Source organism: Danio rerio, chromosome 7 (genome assembly GCF_052040795.2).
Source record: "Danio rerio strain M-AB ecotype USA chromosome 7, GRCz13ab, whole genome shotgun sequence".
Classification (NCBI taxonomy): Eukaryota; Metazoa; Chordata; class Actinopteri; order Cypriniformes; family Danionidae; genus Danio; species Danio rerio.
This window is the reverse complement of record NC_141027.1, coordinates 2,052,501-2,072,492: the sequence shown is the minus strand read 5'-3', so window position 1 is coordinate 2,072,492 and position 19,992 is coordinate 2,052,501. Positions and strand designations below refer to the sequence as shown.

The window sequence follows — 19,992 nt, the reverse complement described above, 5'->3', positions numbered from 1 at the left end:
TCTGTGCTTCAGCAAATGTGATGATTTTTGCAGACAAATCTGATTTTGCCTCATATTTTAGGAAAATGCTTTGAAATTTTTCAACAACTCATAAACACCCTGTTCAGATTGACTCCCCTTTGGTGATGTTGGTGCTGTTTTCCCCCCCTTGACCTTCATTATATTCACATGTATTGGTTGTAAAGCCATGACAGCAGATGATCATGCATTCTTGACTGTTGCTGGTTTCCCCTGTTGGGATTAAGAGGTGAAATGTGTCATTAATACTGCTGATCATCAGTTACAGAGCAAAAACAGCTTAGTTTTTGGCTTTTATATGGAGCATATGGTGTGTGTGTGTGTTAGACTTTGCACACTTATCTCCTTGATATGTCTAAGAAACTTAAAATAATCCCCTCAGCTGTCAGAACACAGTAAGTGTATTTCTCCACACACACACACTATAATCTGCAGTTTTACTCCACTGAACTCTAAATAAAAGGCAGAAACTCTTCAGCACAGGCCGATCTAAAGGGTTAATGCTGCACACTGATGATCAGCAGTATTAATGACACACTGTCCCTATTAATCACGACAGGGAAAATCAGCAACAATCAAGAATGCATGATTATCTGCTGTTATGGCTGTGCAGTTTTGTTACAAGGCTTTTGTAGTGTAATATACAACACCAACCCAAACATTATAGCCCTTTAACCTATTAAAAACTTTCCACAAAAGTCACTTTTTACAACTTTTCAAATTTAAAAGTTGTTGGAACAATGATCAATGTCCCATAATGCAATTCAAAAGCAGAAATAAATGAGAAAAAATAAAAACATGAACAACAAAATTTGGAAAACTGCTAATGTATTGGGGCTTGAAATTAACCTTTTTTGCTTGGTAGCACCGTGCTCCTAACTTTAAAAATGTAGGCGCATCAGCCAAAATATAGCCGCACACATCAATTATAAGCACCGTTATTGCATTTGAAATCAACACTAATCAAATAAGCAAATATATATATATATATATATATATATATGCATGCATGTGTATGTATGCTCAACGAAATCCCGTTATCACAAGAAAATCCATTTTTATAATATAACTGAGTGACCAAAAAGATAAACAGAGCGCTCACTGGCCCTGCATGCACTGCTTGACATGAATGAATCAGTTAAGGATATAACTGTGCTGTTCTCACGGGTGCTGTCTGATATTGCTCTGATGCTTTTGACATATATTGTACCTTATTATATGCATACGTCATGTTCATAGCAAAACTGGTCTTTTCATGAGTAGCGATATTAGTTTACTCAGTGCGATGGTGTACGTGGTGTTAAATTTGACATAGCTGCCACTTGCACGGCGGACAGCATCTGGCGTTTATATGAAGGATTAAACAGAAGCTCTCGTGCTAGATGTGGCAAACAGTTACCTAAAAATTCCATCCCAGACTTTTCATAGCGGACCTGAAGCCAACCGAAGTGTTTTATCTACTCTTGGAAAAGTGTAGATGGAGGATTAACATTCAGCACATGATCACTAGTAAGATGTGTCATTATTTGTAACTTTAGATGGTTTCTAAAACTAAATCTGTCAGTGTTATCTTCATTCTCATCTTCAGCGCTTGACATTTTAGCGGTAGTAGCTCTCCGTGTCATCGCAAGCCAGAAGGCTTTGACCGAGTGATTAAAAGCTGATATTAACCAATCCATTCAGTTCTGGAGCAGTGAGCCAATAAGAAGAGCGCGAAGGCGGGGCAAGCATTGCGGGATTTGTTTACTGCAGCAAGTTGACATGACAACTGTTTTAAACCATTCCTGAGCGCTGCGTTTTGCGTTTCAAGTGCAGACAAAGAGCTTAGAGATGCATTCTGCGTGAATGTCTCCCGAATCTGCGCATGTGGTGAACATTTTGCAGTAAAAACTGGTCGCACACAACAACTTAATGCACTCGCACAAATGCTCCCAAATATGTCTTGAGGTCGCGTAGATAAAATTTTGTCTGCATATCCGACCAAAATGGTGGCAATTTTGAGCCCTGTGTATGGATATTTTTATAGTGTAGGCTACTAAAACTCAGAATTGATTCAAGAGAAAATAATGCATTTTGAAAATCTCTGAACTGAGGCGGAATTAATTTCTTCACACCTCACTGTGGTCTGAAGTGGCTTTCATGCTGGATGCGGAAAGCTCTGCGCTATGAAAGCCATTCATTTCAATGTGTCTCTGACCTTCTGGAGTCCCTCCGCTGTGATGGTGTCGCTCCAGCTCTTCATATACTCTCCTGGAAACTTGTCCTTGATGAAAACCCCGACCGTCTTGCCCTCTTTACTGCCACGGATCGCCTCGATCATCTTGTCAAAGTTTACTTTGTTGCTCTCATTCTGCCAAACAAGCAGATTTAAACATTACACTGCTGTAAAGAATCTCAGACTGATCATGATGCAGGCAAATGAGGAATGATTTATTCAAATAAGATTAAAAAAAATATTTTCAGAGTGGCAAAAAGCACCCAGACAGAGGCATGTTTGAACATTTACTGAAAACCCATAAAAAAAGGTCTAGAAAAAAAATAGTTTAGTGTATAAAGTGATAAAAAATATTATGAAGACTTCTTTATTTCTTTAAACTTTTCTTAATATTTAACAGAGCTTACAAAAACTTTATTTTCCCTCCATTTTAGACTTAAAATATTAACATTTATAAATATGCAATGTTTATATTATTTTATACATTTATTTATTACAAAATCAGCCGAAATAAATGTAGATTTTTCTAGTAAACTTTAACTTTTAGTAAACAATCTTTATTTAAAGAAAACTTATGTACTTACATAAATAAATTACACACTACAAAAAATAATAATAATATCTTAATAAATAATATATACAAACAAATATTTTCAGAATCTTAACTCTAAATATTTGCAATTTAAAATATTAAATTTAATAAATAAATAAATATTAAAACATTTTTCAGTAAAATTAGAGAGAGAACAGAGAGAGTAATTGAAATCTTTCAATAATTACCCAAATTAAAGTGTGTGCGTTACCTTTTCCCTGACGAGCAGCGTGATTGGAGGAACACCGTTTGCGTTCTCGTTGCCTTTAGTGACGGCGACCTGCTTCAGAAACTCCACTTTCTTCTTACTGGCCAGAAATATGATCTTACTCTCACAAAACACCATTATAGTGTCGGTGAGCTCATAACCAAACAGCCACGTCTGCAGAGAGAGAGAGAGAGAGAGATAATTTTTTTTTTAAATTTTGAATACACTTTTATTTAATACAAAAATTTTAAACTACAACATGTTTCATTGCTTTAAACAAACACATTTCAAAATCACACTATATTTTCTTCAAAAATCAATACATTATTTTCAATCCAACACAACATATTTTTTACACTCCACATGTCTTCAAACTTGTCCAACTCGTTCATTGACAAATAAAAATTAAAATCATGCCTTATTCGTGCTTTGATAAGCCCTTTAAAAATCAGTTCAACTTTATGATTGGTCTCATACAAAATCTTGTGCCTCCTACTTATGTATATGGCCATTTTTGCTTGTCCTAATATAAAATTTAACAGACGCTCTTTTCCTTCTTCTTTCTTTCCATATTTAAAACCAAACAATAACACAGTTTTTGTAAACATCTCATCAACAGAAAGGAAAATAACCTCCAATAAATTGAATAAAGACCCAAGTCTTTCACAATGCATAAAACAATGAAAAATTGTCTCTCTTTCATCACAAAAAGGACATTTGTCAGGCACAGTTCGATTCAGTATTGAGATAAAAGCATTGACTGCAATAATACCCTTTAACACCCCCCACTGAAGATCTCCAACATTTTTAGTCAATGGTGGTTTGTAAACTGAACTCCAAACAGGCATAACATCACTATCAACATTTAAATGTTCTCTCCATGGTGTATCAACACATTGTAATTTTTCTTTGTTTATCACTTTTACACAAATCCTATACAGAATCTTGCCTCCCATTGAATCAAAAATAATGTCTCTTGAAGTCTTTAAACTCTCCATTCCTGAAAGATTTTGTTGCAGGACCAAACTTGGAAACGAATCCATTATATTTGGCACTGTTCGTAATGATAAAAAATTCCAGTCTTTTTGACTCAATGTCTCTCTTAGTTTTTAGAGCAATAAATGAACTTTTCTTATTGATCTTATATTCAGTCTTTGAGCGACTGCATCAGCATTGTCCAGATTATCCCCCACCACTTCTATCAAGTTCTTCATTTTTGTCATTTTTGCATTAAAAAGCAACTGTTTTAAACCAGGTGTTTTATCATCACAAAGGTCCAAGCGTGCGCCATTTATTAGTGGTTCTTCTAAAAACCAATATAAAGAGTTATGAGACATCATTCTTTTATTCTTTACTAAACACCAGGCTCTTCTAACACTCTCATAGAAAGGAGATATACACTTTAAATCAAATTTAGAACAGTCCAACAAAAAAAGGTTCTTTCCAAAACCCCATCCACCAACTTTACCTAAAAGACAACTCGTTATGCTAGTCCAAACCACATCTGATTTATATAGAAACTTTTGTACAAATTGTAACCTAAAAGCTGCTTTTCTACTCATCAAATCTATAATACCATGTCCACCTTCTTCTTTTGAAAGGTATAGCACAGCTCTAGGTACCAAATGTAATTTATTCCAAAAAAAATCTATCAATTAATTTCTTTTAGAGAGAGAGAGAGACAGAGAGAGAGAGACAGAGAGAGAGAGAGAGACAAAGAAAGAGAGGTATACAGATGAACACATGTATAATCCTCACACTAGATCTGTTTCCATCCAAAGATGTGAATTATTTTATGTGCAAAACTGTAATACTGCATAAAATATTAGTGAATAAATCAGCATTTCCAATCAACGAGGAACAAAAGAGAAAAAAAATCTTAGAAAACCAAACGCAATGAACGCGGTGGCTTTTGGAGGTGTGAGACGGGAGCCCAGACAGATGCTCAAGACAGTTCTGGAGGCTATAATAATGGAGAATAATAATACTGAAGCGCTGTGATGAGGGACTGACGGAGGGCTGAGGCCTTTTACATTTAGCAGCACAACATTTCAGATCTTTTACAGCGTCAAGCTGGAAACATGGAGAGATGCAGACCAACATTAATGACTTAAAGACCCTCACACACACACATTTATATTAGTCAAATCATCAGTCAAAAACTCAACACATCACACACTGATGAAGTGCAGTTTATTCACTAAATGTGTTTACAGCAGAGTTTATGCACACTTATTGTCATCAAGTAAAGTTTATCCTACTCAAAGTGTGTGCATACGTATTTTAATGCGCATTTAAAACTTTTGCGCACTTTGACATTTATATTAAGCACTTTTTTATGCAATATAACTGCACACATAAATAAGTGGATGAAAACACAAATATTGAGTGTTTAGCAGCACCTGGAGGGCTGTAGATTTGGCGTAGACGATCTCCTCATCCACTCCAACAGACACAACGATGGCGTCCACCTTCCCGAACTCATCTTCACCTTTCTGAGATGGAGAATGACACAGATAAAGTTACTGAACAACAATACTTTCACCTTTTCAACAAGTCTTCAGATCAGATATTTTACAGTAGGTACAATATGTGGATTTAGAACTGTACAGTTACAGTAGGGCTGGGCGATTAATTAAAGTAATCGAAATCAACATTCAGAACTTATATTCGACCTAATTTTTCCAGGTGAGTTTTTTTAATTAGTTTCACCATTGCGCGCGGAGTCACATGAGCCCGCTCTGTTAAGGCTGATTTAAGCTGTGGTCACACTGGACTTTTCTCCCCATAGACTTCCATTCATACATGCATGAATGCAACAAACCGGAAACGCAAGTTCGTGCGGTAAGTTTCACAGATCGCTGCGGTGCAAACTTCAAGCTTAGTGAACTCTGACCTGCGAAATCGCAACACTTGACTGCTTGAGACCAATCAAGGATTAAAACATGACCTCTCTAGAGAGAAATTAAAAAATATGGAGCAATCGCTTGCTTTATTAATGCCTAATCATCTTGTTTAATCCCGCCCCTTTTCGGAGCTCCGTAAGTGTCAATGACATACAAATTAGCCATCTATCTGTAAGCTTTGAAACAGGAACTTCAATTTTAATAACAAAAAAATATTAAACCATGTAAAACAATAAAGTTTCAATTTAGTAGTGTTGAAAACTCGTCACATTCAACATTTAATCACTCACTCACTTAGATAGAGATGGGTTTAAAGGAAAATTACCATATAAATATAATCTGGTAAAAGCTGGCATCTCTGGGTATTTACAATGTCCCCTGCAACAGAAAAAACCCTCTCATTTGGGACTGAGGTTTCTGGGACAAGAGAGATATGACTTGGCCCAGGTTGACAGCAGTGGGGAACATTGTGCATTGTCTTTCCCCCACGTGAGAAGACAAACCATGAGTGAGATAGAGATCTCATGTCTGCATCAATCTGAACAGTGTGCTGTGTTTCTGCAGTCCCCATGACTGATTATTACCGTACGTTCACACCGAAAGCGGCGAGAGCGTCAAAGTAGCCGGAAGTCATTCATTTTCAATGAGAGCCGGCGACGATAAGCGGCGAGGAGCAGCGCGGCGCGTCTTTGCCGGCGTGAGCGTCGAGGAGAGTTGAAATGAAGTCAACTTTATGGTAATGAGCTATGACGCGGTTCGGCGGTAAGCAATCAGAATGAAGACGTCCACCGCTTGATAGCAGTTCAGGGAACACAGACCAGTGAACTTTGGTTCCGACCACAGTTGTTCCCAAGGGTTGGATTATTGCGGTCGCCGGATTTCCAATTATTTACAATTTTTTCTTACAGGAACATACATTAAATAAGTTACTGGCGAGTTACTGATGTTCATTAATGTTATATAAATTTCTCTTAAAAAAGCGGGAATCTCACGCGATGTGACAGTACAAAACATTACTGCTGCTTCAGGATATTTCAGACATATGGCCACATATTGGATAAATAGAGCAAAGCCGCACCACACGCAACTTGATCTTCCATTGTTGTATGAATTTGATAAGAAGTGCGCAACATTTTCACGCTAGAAACATGTCTTATGCAGGAATGTAGCTGATATGCAGCAACGGCTCCTTTAAATAAGAGATCAATGTAGCGAGTTTTGATGCTCTCGCCGCAGGAGCTGAAGGCAGACAGCGTTGTCGCCAGGGCGGCCAGAGCGACCTTGGACGCTCTCGCCGCTTTCGGTGTGAACGTACGGTTAGTCGTATTCCCCAACTTGCAGGCACGTGCACACACAGTGCTCAACCTGTGCAGTACACATGCCCTTTTTAGTCTTGGATAGAAAGTTCCCTTCCAAAATGATCAAAAGTGCCCCCGCGACGCAACATACCCTCCGTCCCGCTTTACAGTACGCGCGCGACAACACAGCTGATCAGAACTCGCGCGACAACACCGCTATTCAGTACGTGCGCGGCGACAACACCCGCTTTAAGGTTTTCCAGCTCTTTTTGATGCCCGCTTCTAGCAGCACACTTCATTTCCGCATTACTGGATCTGTAGCGACAACAGACCGCAAGAGATTATGGCCAAGCCTGGGCTGATGGGAATTGTAGTTTCCGCTACCTCCCGTTCGCTTCATTCGCCTGAGCAAATTTTCTCAGAAGAACTATAGTTTTACCGAGTCATGCGACTACGGTAATATCGAAAAAAATTAATATTGCGGTATGACGGTATTTACAATACCGTTACATCCCTAATGTATGTATATATATATATATATATATATATATATATATATATATATATATATATATATATATATATATAAACGTTTCACATTTGCACCACATTAACGATGACAGGAAGCTGCACCAGAGATGCCTTTAGACAACATATTATCCATTACAATAAAATTATTATTTTACATTGAAATATTTGCTTACAGAAGATGCAAGAAATGCGTTTAAACTATTATTAACAGAATTTGCAAGAGTTATTTACTTTAAAAGATATGCTGCTTATTTTCTCCTTTAATATGAAAAACATTGTCTGACACTAACATTTTTTTTCTCAAAAGTGCAAGTTATTTATTTTCACTTTTTAATAAGAAAAAAAAACTGTTGCTTTAGGCTTAAAGTTTAAAGTTTTTTAAGACTTAAAGTTTAAAGTTATATTGAGATGATTGTTGGTGAATGTATGGGTTTGGGCCAGATTGAGTAGCAATAGTTGAACAAAGGAAATTTAGACCTGTTAAAAAAAAAAAAGATTTATGACCTAAAACACAATATTTTAGTAAATTTAAGACTTCAAAGAATAAAATCTGGATTTTGATATTTAAGACATTTGAAGACTTTAAGACCTCTCAGAACCCCTGATAGAAGTGCAGTTAGTTTTATATTCAGATATTCAGACATTCTTCTTAATAATATAATTTCAGAAAAGTATTCTTTGCTAATTCTAAATAAAGAAATAATACAAGCGACCAAAGACTATCAAAGTACAACACTGTTTACAGCCAATTAGACGGTGTTAATGTTGTTTAGAAGTCATACTTGCATGCTAATTCTGATCCAATTTTTAAATTAACATAGTAAATAATATAGAGACTGCTAAATAAACGAATGTGCGAATATAAAAAAAACTACCTTACCTCTATAAAACCCTGTACTTGATCACTTATATTTCATAGAGGTAAAGATGGTTCACACATTCGTTCATTTAGAAGTCTCTATATTGTTTTCCATGTTACTCTGAATATTCGATCGGAATTAGCATGCAAGTATGACTTCAAAATAACAGTAACACTATCTAATTGACTGTAAACAGTGTTGCACTTTGATATTAATTTGCTGCTAATATGATTTCCCTATTTAAAATTTGCAAAAAACACTTTCCTGAAATTATATTAAGGAGAATGTCTGAATATCCCAATATTAAAACTTACTTCACCTCTATTCAGATTTTCAATAGTTGCGCATCAGAAGTGTTATATTTTGTATATTTTCTAACAAACCACACATTAACAGGCAGCTTTGTTCTGCTTTCAGATCATGTTTACATCTCAGTTAACTTAACCACACAGTTCTGACTGGTTTTGTGGTCCAGGGTATCATATTAAAGTGAAGTGATTATAGAATATATGAAGAGTTCAGATGCAAAAACCTCTAAAAGCCATCTAAGATGTTCTCCTAAAGTAAACATTTATTTCAGCCTCTTGTTTATGTTCAGTTTTTTTCACTTTAAAGGCAATGTGAATAACTTATTTGTCAATATTAAAGTAAAATTACTGAGCCTACACACAGGAGTTGGAGAAAAATGGTCATTTTAGAAGAAAAAATCAGATGTCTTTGATAGGTTTTTGCATCTAAACCCTTCATATGTAAAACAATAAGCATAAAGCACAATAATTTTCTTCAGGAAACGAGTCATCAGACCCTTTAAACACAATTTAGACTCAAGTTTACAACAAAGTAACACTTAAGTTGATGCTAACAGTTTTGTTTCCCACCTGCAGCATGTCTTAGTACGAGCTAAGCTAGCTTACATGCTACATCTCACACAACTTCTGCATCCTCGAAAAACACACCAGCCATAAACCAATACAAGAACATGAACGAAACACACTGTCTGTTTGTTTAACGTGTGTTTATGTTACACACGAGATTTATTATGAGGCGGAAATTACGTGAAAACTGGAAGCATTACATGCTAGCATGCTAAAACGTTAGCCGCTGAGCTAATCAACACATGAACGTTTAAAATAACAGCAAAGTTGAGTTATTTCTTAATAAACGAACAGAAATCACACGATAAACACTAAAACACGAACTCAACCGGCGGAGTGTGTTTATATAACAGTTCTGTAGAGCTGAGGCCTGAGATGTGTGTGTATGTGTGTAAGTGTGTGTGTGTGAGAGAGAGGATTTCAGCATCAAAGACGCACATAAACACATCAGATATGGATAAATATGATCGAATATGATCAATAATCAGATGTTGTGGTGTTTATGACACACACTGAGCTCTCCGTACCTTCCAGTTGCCGTAGAGTCGCTTGATGCGGCGGTAAAAAGCGTCTTTATCCAGACTCACCGCCATAATATCACATCAACACACACACTGAAGTCCAGCAGCGCGCGCGCACGCACACACACACACACTCTCACTCACTCACACACACTTATACACACTTTCACTCTACTGTTTCTGTTCTTCACAGCACGACACACTCGATACACGCTCAGAAAAATAACGACGGCGAGACAAATTCAAAAATATTCAAATTCAAATTTTAAAAAGACGGTTACTACGGTTTAAAATGCCTGAGTGCCGTTATAAGTGCTGTCGGTCTCTTTCGCGCTGTGAATGCAGTGAATAATCACGCATGTGCGTCCGCTGAAGCCCCGCCCCTCTCATATATACGCGTCCCTTTAACATTTATTTCCATTTATTAAAACACGCGTTCATTTTGAGCACATCTAGCTTACTTGTAGACCGTCCATTTAATTATTATTTATTTATTTATTTCAATTATAAATGCATATATTTATTTAATTATGCTGCCATTTTGTGACTGTTTACAAATGTTCAATTGTTATTATGTGCTAAACATCGTGATCATCCAAAAAGTTCAAAATGATGAGCTCAAGCTACACACGAGACGGGCATCTGTGCTTGTTTATTAACTATATCCGCATGTATGTTGGATTTTAATCGCATGTGCGGTGTTTATTACGCTTTTGTTTTCCTGCGTTTCCCTCCCTCACGGAAAACTCCCGCCCTGGCAGTGACGTCATGTAGGATACGTCCAATAAAATCTACGTTAATGCGGTCACGTGATGAGCTCTGTCTTGAAATCCCCGCCCTGGAGGGAACCTCATCGCGTTCTTGACGTTCACGCGCACGGCTTCTTTCCCGCCATCTAGTGTCACTTGAAAGCGCGCGAACTCCAGCAGAGCACGTGGGTTTGGCGCGCTTGAAGCAGAGTGAGGAGAGCGCTGAATTATTTACAGTCTCCATTATATTTCTCTGTGGGGTTTTTTTTGGGAAAAAATAAGTGGGTAACAAAATAACAATTTAGATGATTATTGAAATATTCCATTAGTTTTTTAAACATTTAAATAATACATTTAAATTAATTCTAACATTTAAATAATAAATACAATTTTATTTTAACATTTAAATAATAAATACAATTTTATTTTATCATTTAAACAATAAATTACATTTTATTGTAACATTTAAATAAAATTTTATTTTATCATTTAAATAATAAATTACATTTTATAGTAACATTTAAATAATAAATTGCATTTTATTTTAAAATTTAAATAATAAATTTAATTTAATTTTAACATTAAAAATAATAAATTACATTTTATTTTAACATTTAAATAATAAATTACATTTTTGTAACATTTAAATAATAAATTACATTTTATTTTAACATTTAAATAATAAATTAAAATTAATTTTAACATTTAAATAATAAATTACATTTTATTTTAACATTTAAATAATTCAATTAATTTTAACAATTAAATAATACATTTTTATTTTAACATTTAAATAATAAATTAGATTTTATTTTAACATTTAAATAATAAATTAAATTTTTTTTAATATTTAAATAATAAATTACATTTTATTTTAACATTTAAATAATTCAATTAATTTTAACAATTAAATAATACATTTTTATTTTAACATTTAAATAATAAATTAGATTTTATTTTAACATTTAAATAATAAATTAGATATTATTGTAACATTTAAATAATAAATTGCTTTTTATTTTAACATTTAAATAAGAAATTAGATTTTATTTTATAATTTAAATAATAAATTAAAATTAATTTCAACATTTAAATAATAAATTAAATTAATTTTAACAATTAAATAATACATTTTTATTTTAACATTTAAATAATAAATGACATTTTTTTAACATTTAAATAATAAATTAATTTTTATTTTAACATTTAAATAATAAATTAATTTTTATTTTAACATTTAAATAATAAATTACATTTTTGTAACATTTAAATAATAAATTACATTTTATTTTAACATTTAAATAATAAATTAAAATTAATTTTAACATTTAAATAATAAATTACATTTTATTTTAACATTTAAATAATTCAATTAATTTTAACAATTAAATAATACATTTTTATTTTAACATTTAAATAATAAATTAGATTTTATTTTAACATTTAAATAATAAATAAAATTTTTTTAATATTTAAATAATAAATTACATTTTATTTTAACATTTAAATAATTCAATTAATTTTAACAATTAAATAATACATTTTTATTTTAACATTTAAATAATAAATTAGATTTTATTTTAACATTTAAATAATAAATTAGATATTATTGTAACATTTAAATAATAAATTGCTTTTTATTTTAACATTTAAATAAGAAATTAGATTTTATTTTATAATTTAAATAATAAATTAAAATTAATTTCAACATTTAAATAATAAATTAAATTAATTTTAACAATTAAATAATACATTTTTATTTTAACATTTAAATAATAAATGACATTTTTTTAACATTTAAATAATAAATTAATTTTTATTTTAACATTTAAATAATAAATTAATTTTTATTTTAACATTTAAATAATAAATTACATTTTATTTTTACAAATTATTTGCATTTTATTTTATTTCATATTTTGGTTGGTTTATAATATTATTGTTAATATCAGATACACACAATTACACATACTGAGGAACCTTAATATCCCTATATTATTAACAGAACTTTCTATAATTTATATTAAGACTTGAGAAGTTGATTAATAGTTACAGACAAGTTTTCTGAAGGGTTTAAATATTAAAACATTTAATTTGCTTTTTTATAAACCCTTAGAAAAATGCATATTTTGGTCGGTTGTTATTAGTATTATTAACACACACACAATTATGCATGTTCCGTTAAATAATATAGGGATATCCCTATATTTTTTAAAGGAACTGAATATAATGTAAATTAATATATGACAAGTTGATTTAAGAGTTACAATAAAGTGTTTAAATATGAAAAATTAAAACTAGTTTAATCAAATATGCACTGATCGGCATTTCAGATTGAAAATTTCATTTTTATATATATATTTCAACTGTACATTCTTCAAACATCTCTGAACACAACATGCATTTGGTAAACAGTCCATATAATTACGACAAAGCTTTACTTCATCTAGACTGTATTGAAACACAATGCTAGAGTATATCCTTCATGTACAGTTGAAGTCAGAATTATTAGCCCCCCATTTATTTATTTATTATTTTTAAATATTTCCTAAATGATGTTGAACAGATTGAGGAAATGTTCACAGTATGTCTGATAATATTTTTTCTTCTGGAGAAAGTCTTATTTGTTTTATTTCAGCTAGAATAAAAGCAGTTGTTAATATTTTAAACACCATTTTAAGGTCAATATTATTCGCCCCTTTAAGCTATTTTTTTTTCCCGATAGTCTACAGAACAAACCATCGTTATACAATAACTTGCCTAATTACCCTAACCTGCCTAGTTACCCTAATTAACCTAGTTAAGCCTTTAAATGTCACTTTAAGCTGTATAGAAGCGTCTTAAAGAATATATATTAACTGTCATCAAGGCAAAGAGAAAATAAATCCTGGCTCAACTAGTCGAGTTAAATATTTGGTGCTTTGTTGGGTTATTTAACCTTTATTCTGTTATTTAATTAATAACTCAAACAGTTGGGTTTGAAATTTGAATTTCAACAGTCAACTGATTTAACTGACACAGAACAGCTGTATTAATATGCGTGCGTGATGTTGTTTTCGCTTTATAAAGTTTATTTACTCAATAATATTGTTGTCCGTGTCGTGTTTTTATATCCGTTTCACCATCCAATACCATCTTTTAGAAGTGTTTGGATGAGGTTAAATGTATTGCAGATTGTGGACACTGAGTGGAGCTGCTGCAGCTACTGGACAATCTCTACAGCTCCACATTCGGCTCCATCAACACAGGATTTGTTTCAGTTTCCTCATTGTTTGTGATTCTTGATTTATTTTAACAAAAGTGTCTGCAACCAAAATGTAATGGAATGAAGCATTTTCAATATTTTTGAAAGCTGTATGTGCACAGCCATAACTATAAATCTAATAGTAGTACTAGTAATAATTCCAATAGCAATACTAGAATGGAAAATGATTACATTTAATCAAAATAACCCAATGCATTGGGTTCAAATTAGGAAGGTGCTATAATAACCTATAGCTGGGTTATATATGTTGGGGTATGTTTACCGCACTATTTTAACAGAGAGTGAATGGGTGTTTCCCAGTGATGGGTTGCAGCTGGAAGGGCATCCGCTGTGTAAAACATATGCTGGATAAGTTGGCGGTTCATTCCACAGATTAATAAAGGGACTCAGCCGACAAGAAAATGAATGAATGCATGCATGATCATTTACACAAGTAGACACGCAGACTCGATGATGGGCTGAACATCTGCGGACATCTGTGGGCTTCTGCACGCCATGTGGGCCTGCTAATGACCAAACAAACACATCATTCATTAATCTTCTGTTTATTTTCAGCTGATCGATCGATCACCTCATCAGAATAAGAGAGCTGAGCTGATGCAAAACAATCCAAAACATAAAATAATCATTAGTAAAACAATCCAAAACATAAAATAATCATTATCCAGAGCAGTCAGACGTGTTGTTCTGTACATTCCCCCAATATTAATCCTCTCAGCTATTGTGTCACAGTAAAGCTCAGAAAACATTAGAAAACTCCTGTACGAAACATTCCCCGTAGTGAGCAGCAGTGTTTCCCGGTCAGCAGAGAGTGGCGGTGATGCAGAGGGTGCTCCAGAGTAGCACTACAGTGACTCACCACAGTAGATCTGCGCAGACTGAAGCCAGGTTCTGCAGTGACTGAATCAGGGCTCTCCGTCATCATGACCGCTACTGCAGCAGTGATGTCACACTCGTGATGGAGGTTTGGCGGTAAACTGCTGTTACCATGGAAACTCGTTACGATAAAAGCAAGATGGAGGCAGATCCTAAGTCCAGTTATGTCATCGCGCAGAAAAGTCTGCTCATTATTAGCTTAAGAAACACACGCACGCACACACACACACACACATCCATGCACACGCACACACACACAGGCGCTCAAACTTACACACACACTTGCACACCTATTCATGCGCATACTCAAATACGCGCACGCACACACACATGCTGAAACGTTCACAAACACACACACATTTGTACAGTCACACACCCGTTTATGCATACACACACACACACTAAAACAAAAAATACACACATTTGTCACGCACATACACCCTCACGCGCACTCACACTAAAACAAACACACATGAAAATACACACATTTGTACAGTCACGCACATACACACTCACACACCCTTTCACGCATGAACACACACACATTATTCACCCCCCCCACACACACACACACACTAAAACTTACAAAAACGCACATAAATACACATTTGTACACTCACACACTCATTCACGCATGCATACACACATACTAACATGCGTGCACACACACAAACACACTATATTTAACAAAAATACACACATTTGTACAGACACACAGCCATTCCCACATGCACACACACATTATTCACTCCCACACACCCACACTAAAACTTACACAAACATACACATTTACACACACACACATACACACACACACACACACACACACACACACAAACAAACAAACACACACTATAACTAACACAAACACACACAAAAATACACACATTTGTACAGACAGACACACATACACAGCCATTCCCATATGCACACACACACATACACTCGCATGCATGCATACACACATTATTCACTCCCACACACACACCAAAACTTACACAAAAACAGATATTAACACACAGTCACGCACATACACACACCCATACTCACGTGCGCACACACACACACACACTCACTAAAACTTACCCTAACACACAAAAATACACACATTTGCACACATACACACTCGCACAACCGCACACACACACACACACACACACACTAAAACCTACACAAACACACAAAAAGACACACATTTACCCACACACAGTCTCGCTCATACACACTTGTAGGCTCACACACCCATTCACGCATGCGCACACACATACTCACATGCGTACACACAAACACATTTACCTTCCACCCCCAAATTTACACAAACACACACTCACACACACAAGCACACATGCATGCGCGAGTATGCACACACACACACACACACACACACCCTCACAAATAAACAAAAAAAGCACACACACAGAAATCCACACATCCACTCAACCAAAATCACACACACACACACACACTTGTGCTGTATCCAAATATTAAATACTAAATATTGAGAAGGGGGTGTGGTTTATTTTGGAGCCCCTCCTCTTTTTTTGTCACTCACAGCAAACTAATGGTTGGAGGGGCGTGGCTAAGAATATTTTGATTAACGATTGGGCAGCGCGGTGGTGCAGTGGGTGGCACTATCGCCTCACAGCAAGAAGGTCGCTGGTTCGAGCCTCAGTTGGGTCAGTTGCCATTTCTGTGTGGAGTTTGCATGTTCTCCCCGTGTTGGCGTTGGTTTCCTCCGGGTGCTCCGGTTTCCCCCACAGTCCAAAAACATGAGCTACAGGGGAATTGATGAACTAAACTGGCCGTAATGTATGAGTGTGTGCGTGTATGGGTGAATCCCATACATGTGCTGGATAAGTTGGCGGTTCATTCCGCTGTGGTAACCACAGATTAATAAAGATACTAAGCCGAAATGAAACTGAACGATTAACAATAACCAAAACAAACCGTTCTTCCAGTGGATTAGCTTACACAGGTTAATGTTTTACATTTCAAGATCAACAATGTGCGCTAGAGAAACAAAAACCGCACATTTTGATTTAATGCAGACGATAAATTAGAATTATACGACAATACGGCAGTCAATCTTATAGCTAAATTATTCAAAATCTTTATAAATATATATATATATATATATATATATTTTTGGCCTTTTGCCTTTATTAGATAGGACAGTAATGAGACAGGAAGCGAAGTGGGAGAGAGAGAGGGGTTGGGGGGGATTGGGCAATGTCCTCGAACCGGGATTCTTGCTGCACCATATGTCGGTGTGCTAACCACAAGGCTATCGCGCCAACAATCTTTAAAGATAAAAAGATGGAGCCATTTAAAGAAGTAACCGCGTATAACGCATACAGTAATGTTGTGCTTTACCAGTAAGAGTGGAGTATTTTAAGAGTGGCTGGTTCAGTAGTGAACACCTGGCAACCCAGGACACAATAACAATGCTTTCAGACACTATTTAGGCAGTGCAGTGTGTGAACATGGATGCAGCGACATGAATCCTGAGTCACATTCATGAGTGTGTGCGTGTGTCAGTGTGTTCATGCTCAAACACACACTCCCGAGGCCTGCTGCACAAAGCCGGTTTGGGTGTTTATCCAGGTTTAATTTGTGATTAGTTTCAGTTAAACAGATTGAACATCTACTGCATTTGTTACAGTAGTTTTTTGACAAAATAAGAGTTATTATAATGCCCTTATTCAGCATACATCATGCTGTGTGTGTGTGTGTGTGTGTGTGCGACAGAGAGAATCTGTGTGGAGCTCATTAATATTCATGACTGATCCAAATAAGGTCAATGATGGATCTTCTCACTCTGTGTGTAGTTTATGCAGTAATAAAACCGTTTCTGGAGATTTTCTAAATTTAATAAACCTGTTATGTAGATATCAGAGAACAGTTCAACTCGTTGAAATGATGCAGTGCTCCTTTAAATTAGTCTCGTGTCGTTGATTATTAATAGTAATGATGACAGCGAGATCATTTTGGCTGCTGTCATTAATATAAATATCCACAAATGTGCACTTTCACTTAAGCTTCAGACTTAGCTGACTAAACAAGGATAAAAATTGTTAATTGTGGGTCACTTGCATTCTGCCGATGTTGCAGCGAAAGATAATGTTAAATGAAAAAAAATCGTACAACAAACAAAAATAGAAATATGAACTGATGTATACCCACCGGTCCTACGCCACCCAACCCGCTCCGAGCTGGTATCGAACCCACGACCTTCCGCATGGGAGACAGTTGATCTACCAAGGATGCTAAAGACCATAGCCTCTAGCGTCAGTCGCTAGAGCACCTTTAGAGGTCAGAGGAGTGAGGTTTACCTGCACAGACTGACTCTAGAATACACAGGACGTGTACCTGTTTGGTTTTGAATGAGGAAGTGTAATGGTCAATATGGCGAATAAAGCCCCGCCTACTAGTACAGGAGCCAATCATTGATCGCTTGACTGACGATTCTCCGAGGAGAAGCTCAGACCAGACGTGTGGTTTTACGACAGGTTTGTTGGTCAACAAACGCACTGGAATCTCAGCCAACACTTGCTTCCCAGACATAAGAAATATATGCACATAAAGCTCGAAATCTCTACTTTTAAATGAAGCAAGTGCACTTGAAAACAAAAGTGTGTTGGTTTTAAAATATGTATGAAACGAGCGCGAGGTGCAGTCAATCCTGTCAAACACACATCACATGACAGCAGCTACTCAAACACCCGCAGATTGTAAACAAAGAGTCATTTCTGGAGGAGCTTCACCATCAAGAACAAGCCGTAGATTACTTCAGAAGAGCTGCGCGATCTGACCAACATTATCCAGAGGATGATCATGTCTAGAATGGCCATATATGAGCTTGGTGTTGTGATCTCGTTCCTTTCGAGTGCGCATTAGCTCTGAAAACATGAAACTATGCCGATTTTGTTTTGATTCGGACATTTAGAAACTAAACGTATTAGACTTTTGTTGTTTATTTTATTGGTGATTACAAATATGTAATGTAATTGTAAGCTTGACCAACAGTTTTGGAGAATTTGATGTTTCCCATTTAGACAGAAGCTGCGTCCCAAATCGAATACTTATGCACTATTCTACGCCATTTTGTAGTATGAATAGTGTAAGTAGTGTGTTCACACTGAAAACTCTAAGAATAATAAGTGCACTGTAATTACCCGGATGCTGCACTCATTCAGCTGCTAAAATGAAGTGTGTAATGATGGACTCTTCACGCACTCAATGACCGCAGGTTTGCTTACGTAGTGGAAGGGGCGGAGCTATCGGACGCACATGTTGGATAACTTTATTTATTTTGGATGGTGAAAGCAAAATTCTCCTACGAGAGTGATTATAGCGCCTCCCGATGGTGAATGCGGCAATATTCACGGCAGGTATTATTTGATAATTCAGTCGTTTATTTCACTGATTTGGCGACCGTCAAACGTCATCAGGGAAACGGTTTGAATTTCCGCTTAGTAAAAAAACAACGACACTACATACATATACTATCCTGCTGAGTGTGTAAGTGCATAGTGCATGAGTGCATAGTGTGCCATTTGTGATGCAGCTAGAGCATACTGGCCAAGAGGCATTTCAAAGATGGCTGCCGAGTGAAATGACTTGCCTTAAAGGGACTTTGGCCATATACACCAAATCCAATCAGACAGCAGAACACTCCAAAGAGCTTCCTTGTGAAATGGAAAAAACCAAAATAAATCTATGAACAGAACAATACACACTTTCCCCTAACTGTGTCAAGAGAAACAGCTTTTTTATAATAAACAGTCTCATTACTAATATAAACGAAAGGCCAATCCAGGGAGCTTTCACACTAGCACTGGGTTCGTTTGACGACATAGCTAGTGTGAATGTGTCTTCAGAACTTTGGCTGCGCACCCGAGTCCGCCTGAAAGAGGTGGGGTACGGTTCATGCGAAATCTGGACCGGTGCGAAGTGAACCGCCAACTGTACAACAAACCATCGTGTTCATAACGTTCGTTCATGTGTGTGTGTGTGTGTGTCACGTATTGTACCTTGGTGACAAGCAGAACTAAGCCAGGGCAAACACAGTGATAACG

At 35.5% G+C, this 19,992-nt stretch overlaps 2 protein-coding genes and 1 long non-coding RNA gene across 6 annotated transcripts in view; 1 reads left to right on the top strand and 2 right to left on the bottom strand.

The window, feature by feature from the left end:
- supt16h (SPT16 homolog, facilitates chromatin remodeling subunit) overlaps positions 1-10,388 on the bottom strand; it is a 45,094-nt gene extending 34,706 nt beyond the window's left edge. The window contains exons 1-4 of one of the 3 annotated variants that reach the window (XR_015494833.1): positions 10,031-10,388; positions 5,436-5,528; positions 3,037-3,207; positions 2,216-2,368 (exon numbers count right to left, since the gene is read on the bottom strand). Coding sequence is in view for 1 of the 3 variants with exons in the window: in NM_001097584.2 (NP_001091053.1) it covers positions 2,216-2,368; positions 3,037-3,207; positions 5,436-5,528; positions 10,031-10,096 (483 nt within the window). In the remaining 2 variants the exon portion in view is untranslated. 3 annotated transcript variants of the gene reach the window in all.
- Positions 10,389-12,694: 2,306 nt separating this feature from the next.
- On the top strand, positions 12,695-16,301 carry LOC147835860 (uncharacterized). The gene is made up of 2 exons (XR_015495299.1): positions 12,695-15,409; positions 15,812-16,301. It is a non-coding gene; the product is annotated as an uncharacterized LOC147835860 (long non-coding RNA).
- Positions 14,568-19,992, bottom strand: part of tox4b (TOX high mobility group box family member 4 b) — a 26,152-nt gene continuing 20,727 nt past the window's right edge. For both annotated transcript variants that reach the window (NM_001441643.1, NM_001128286.2), the window contains 2 exon segments: positions 14,568-15,143; positions 15,174-19,992. The exon segment at positions 15,174-19,992 is cut by the window's right edge and continues 824 nt beyond it. The gene's annotated coding sequence lies outside the window, so the exon portion shown is untranslated.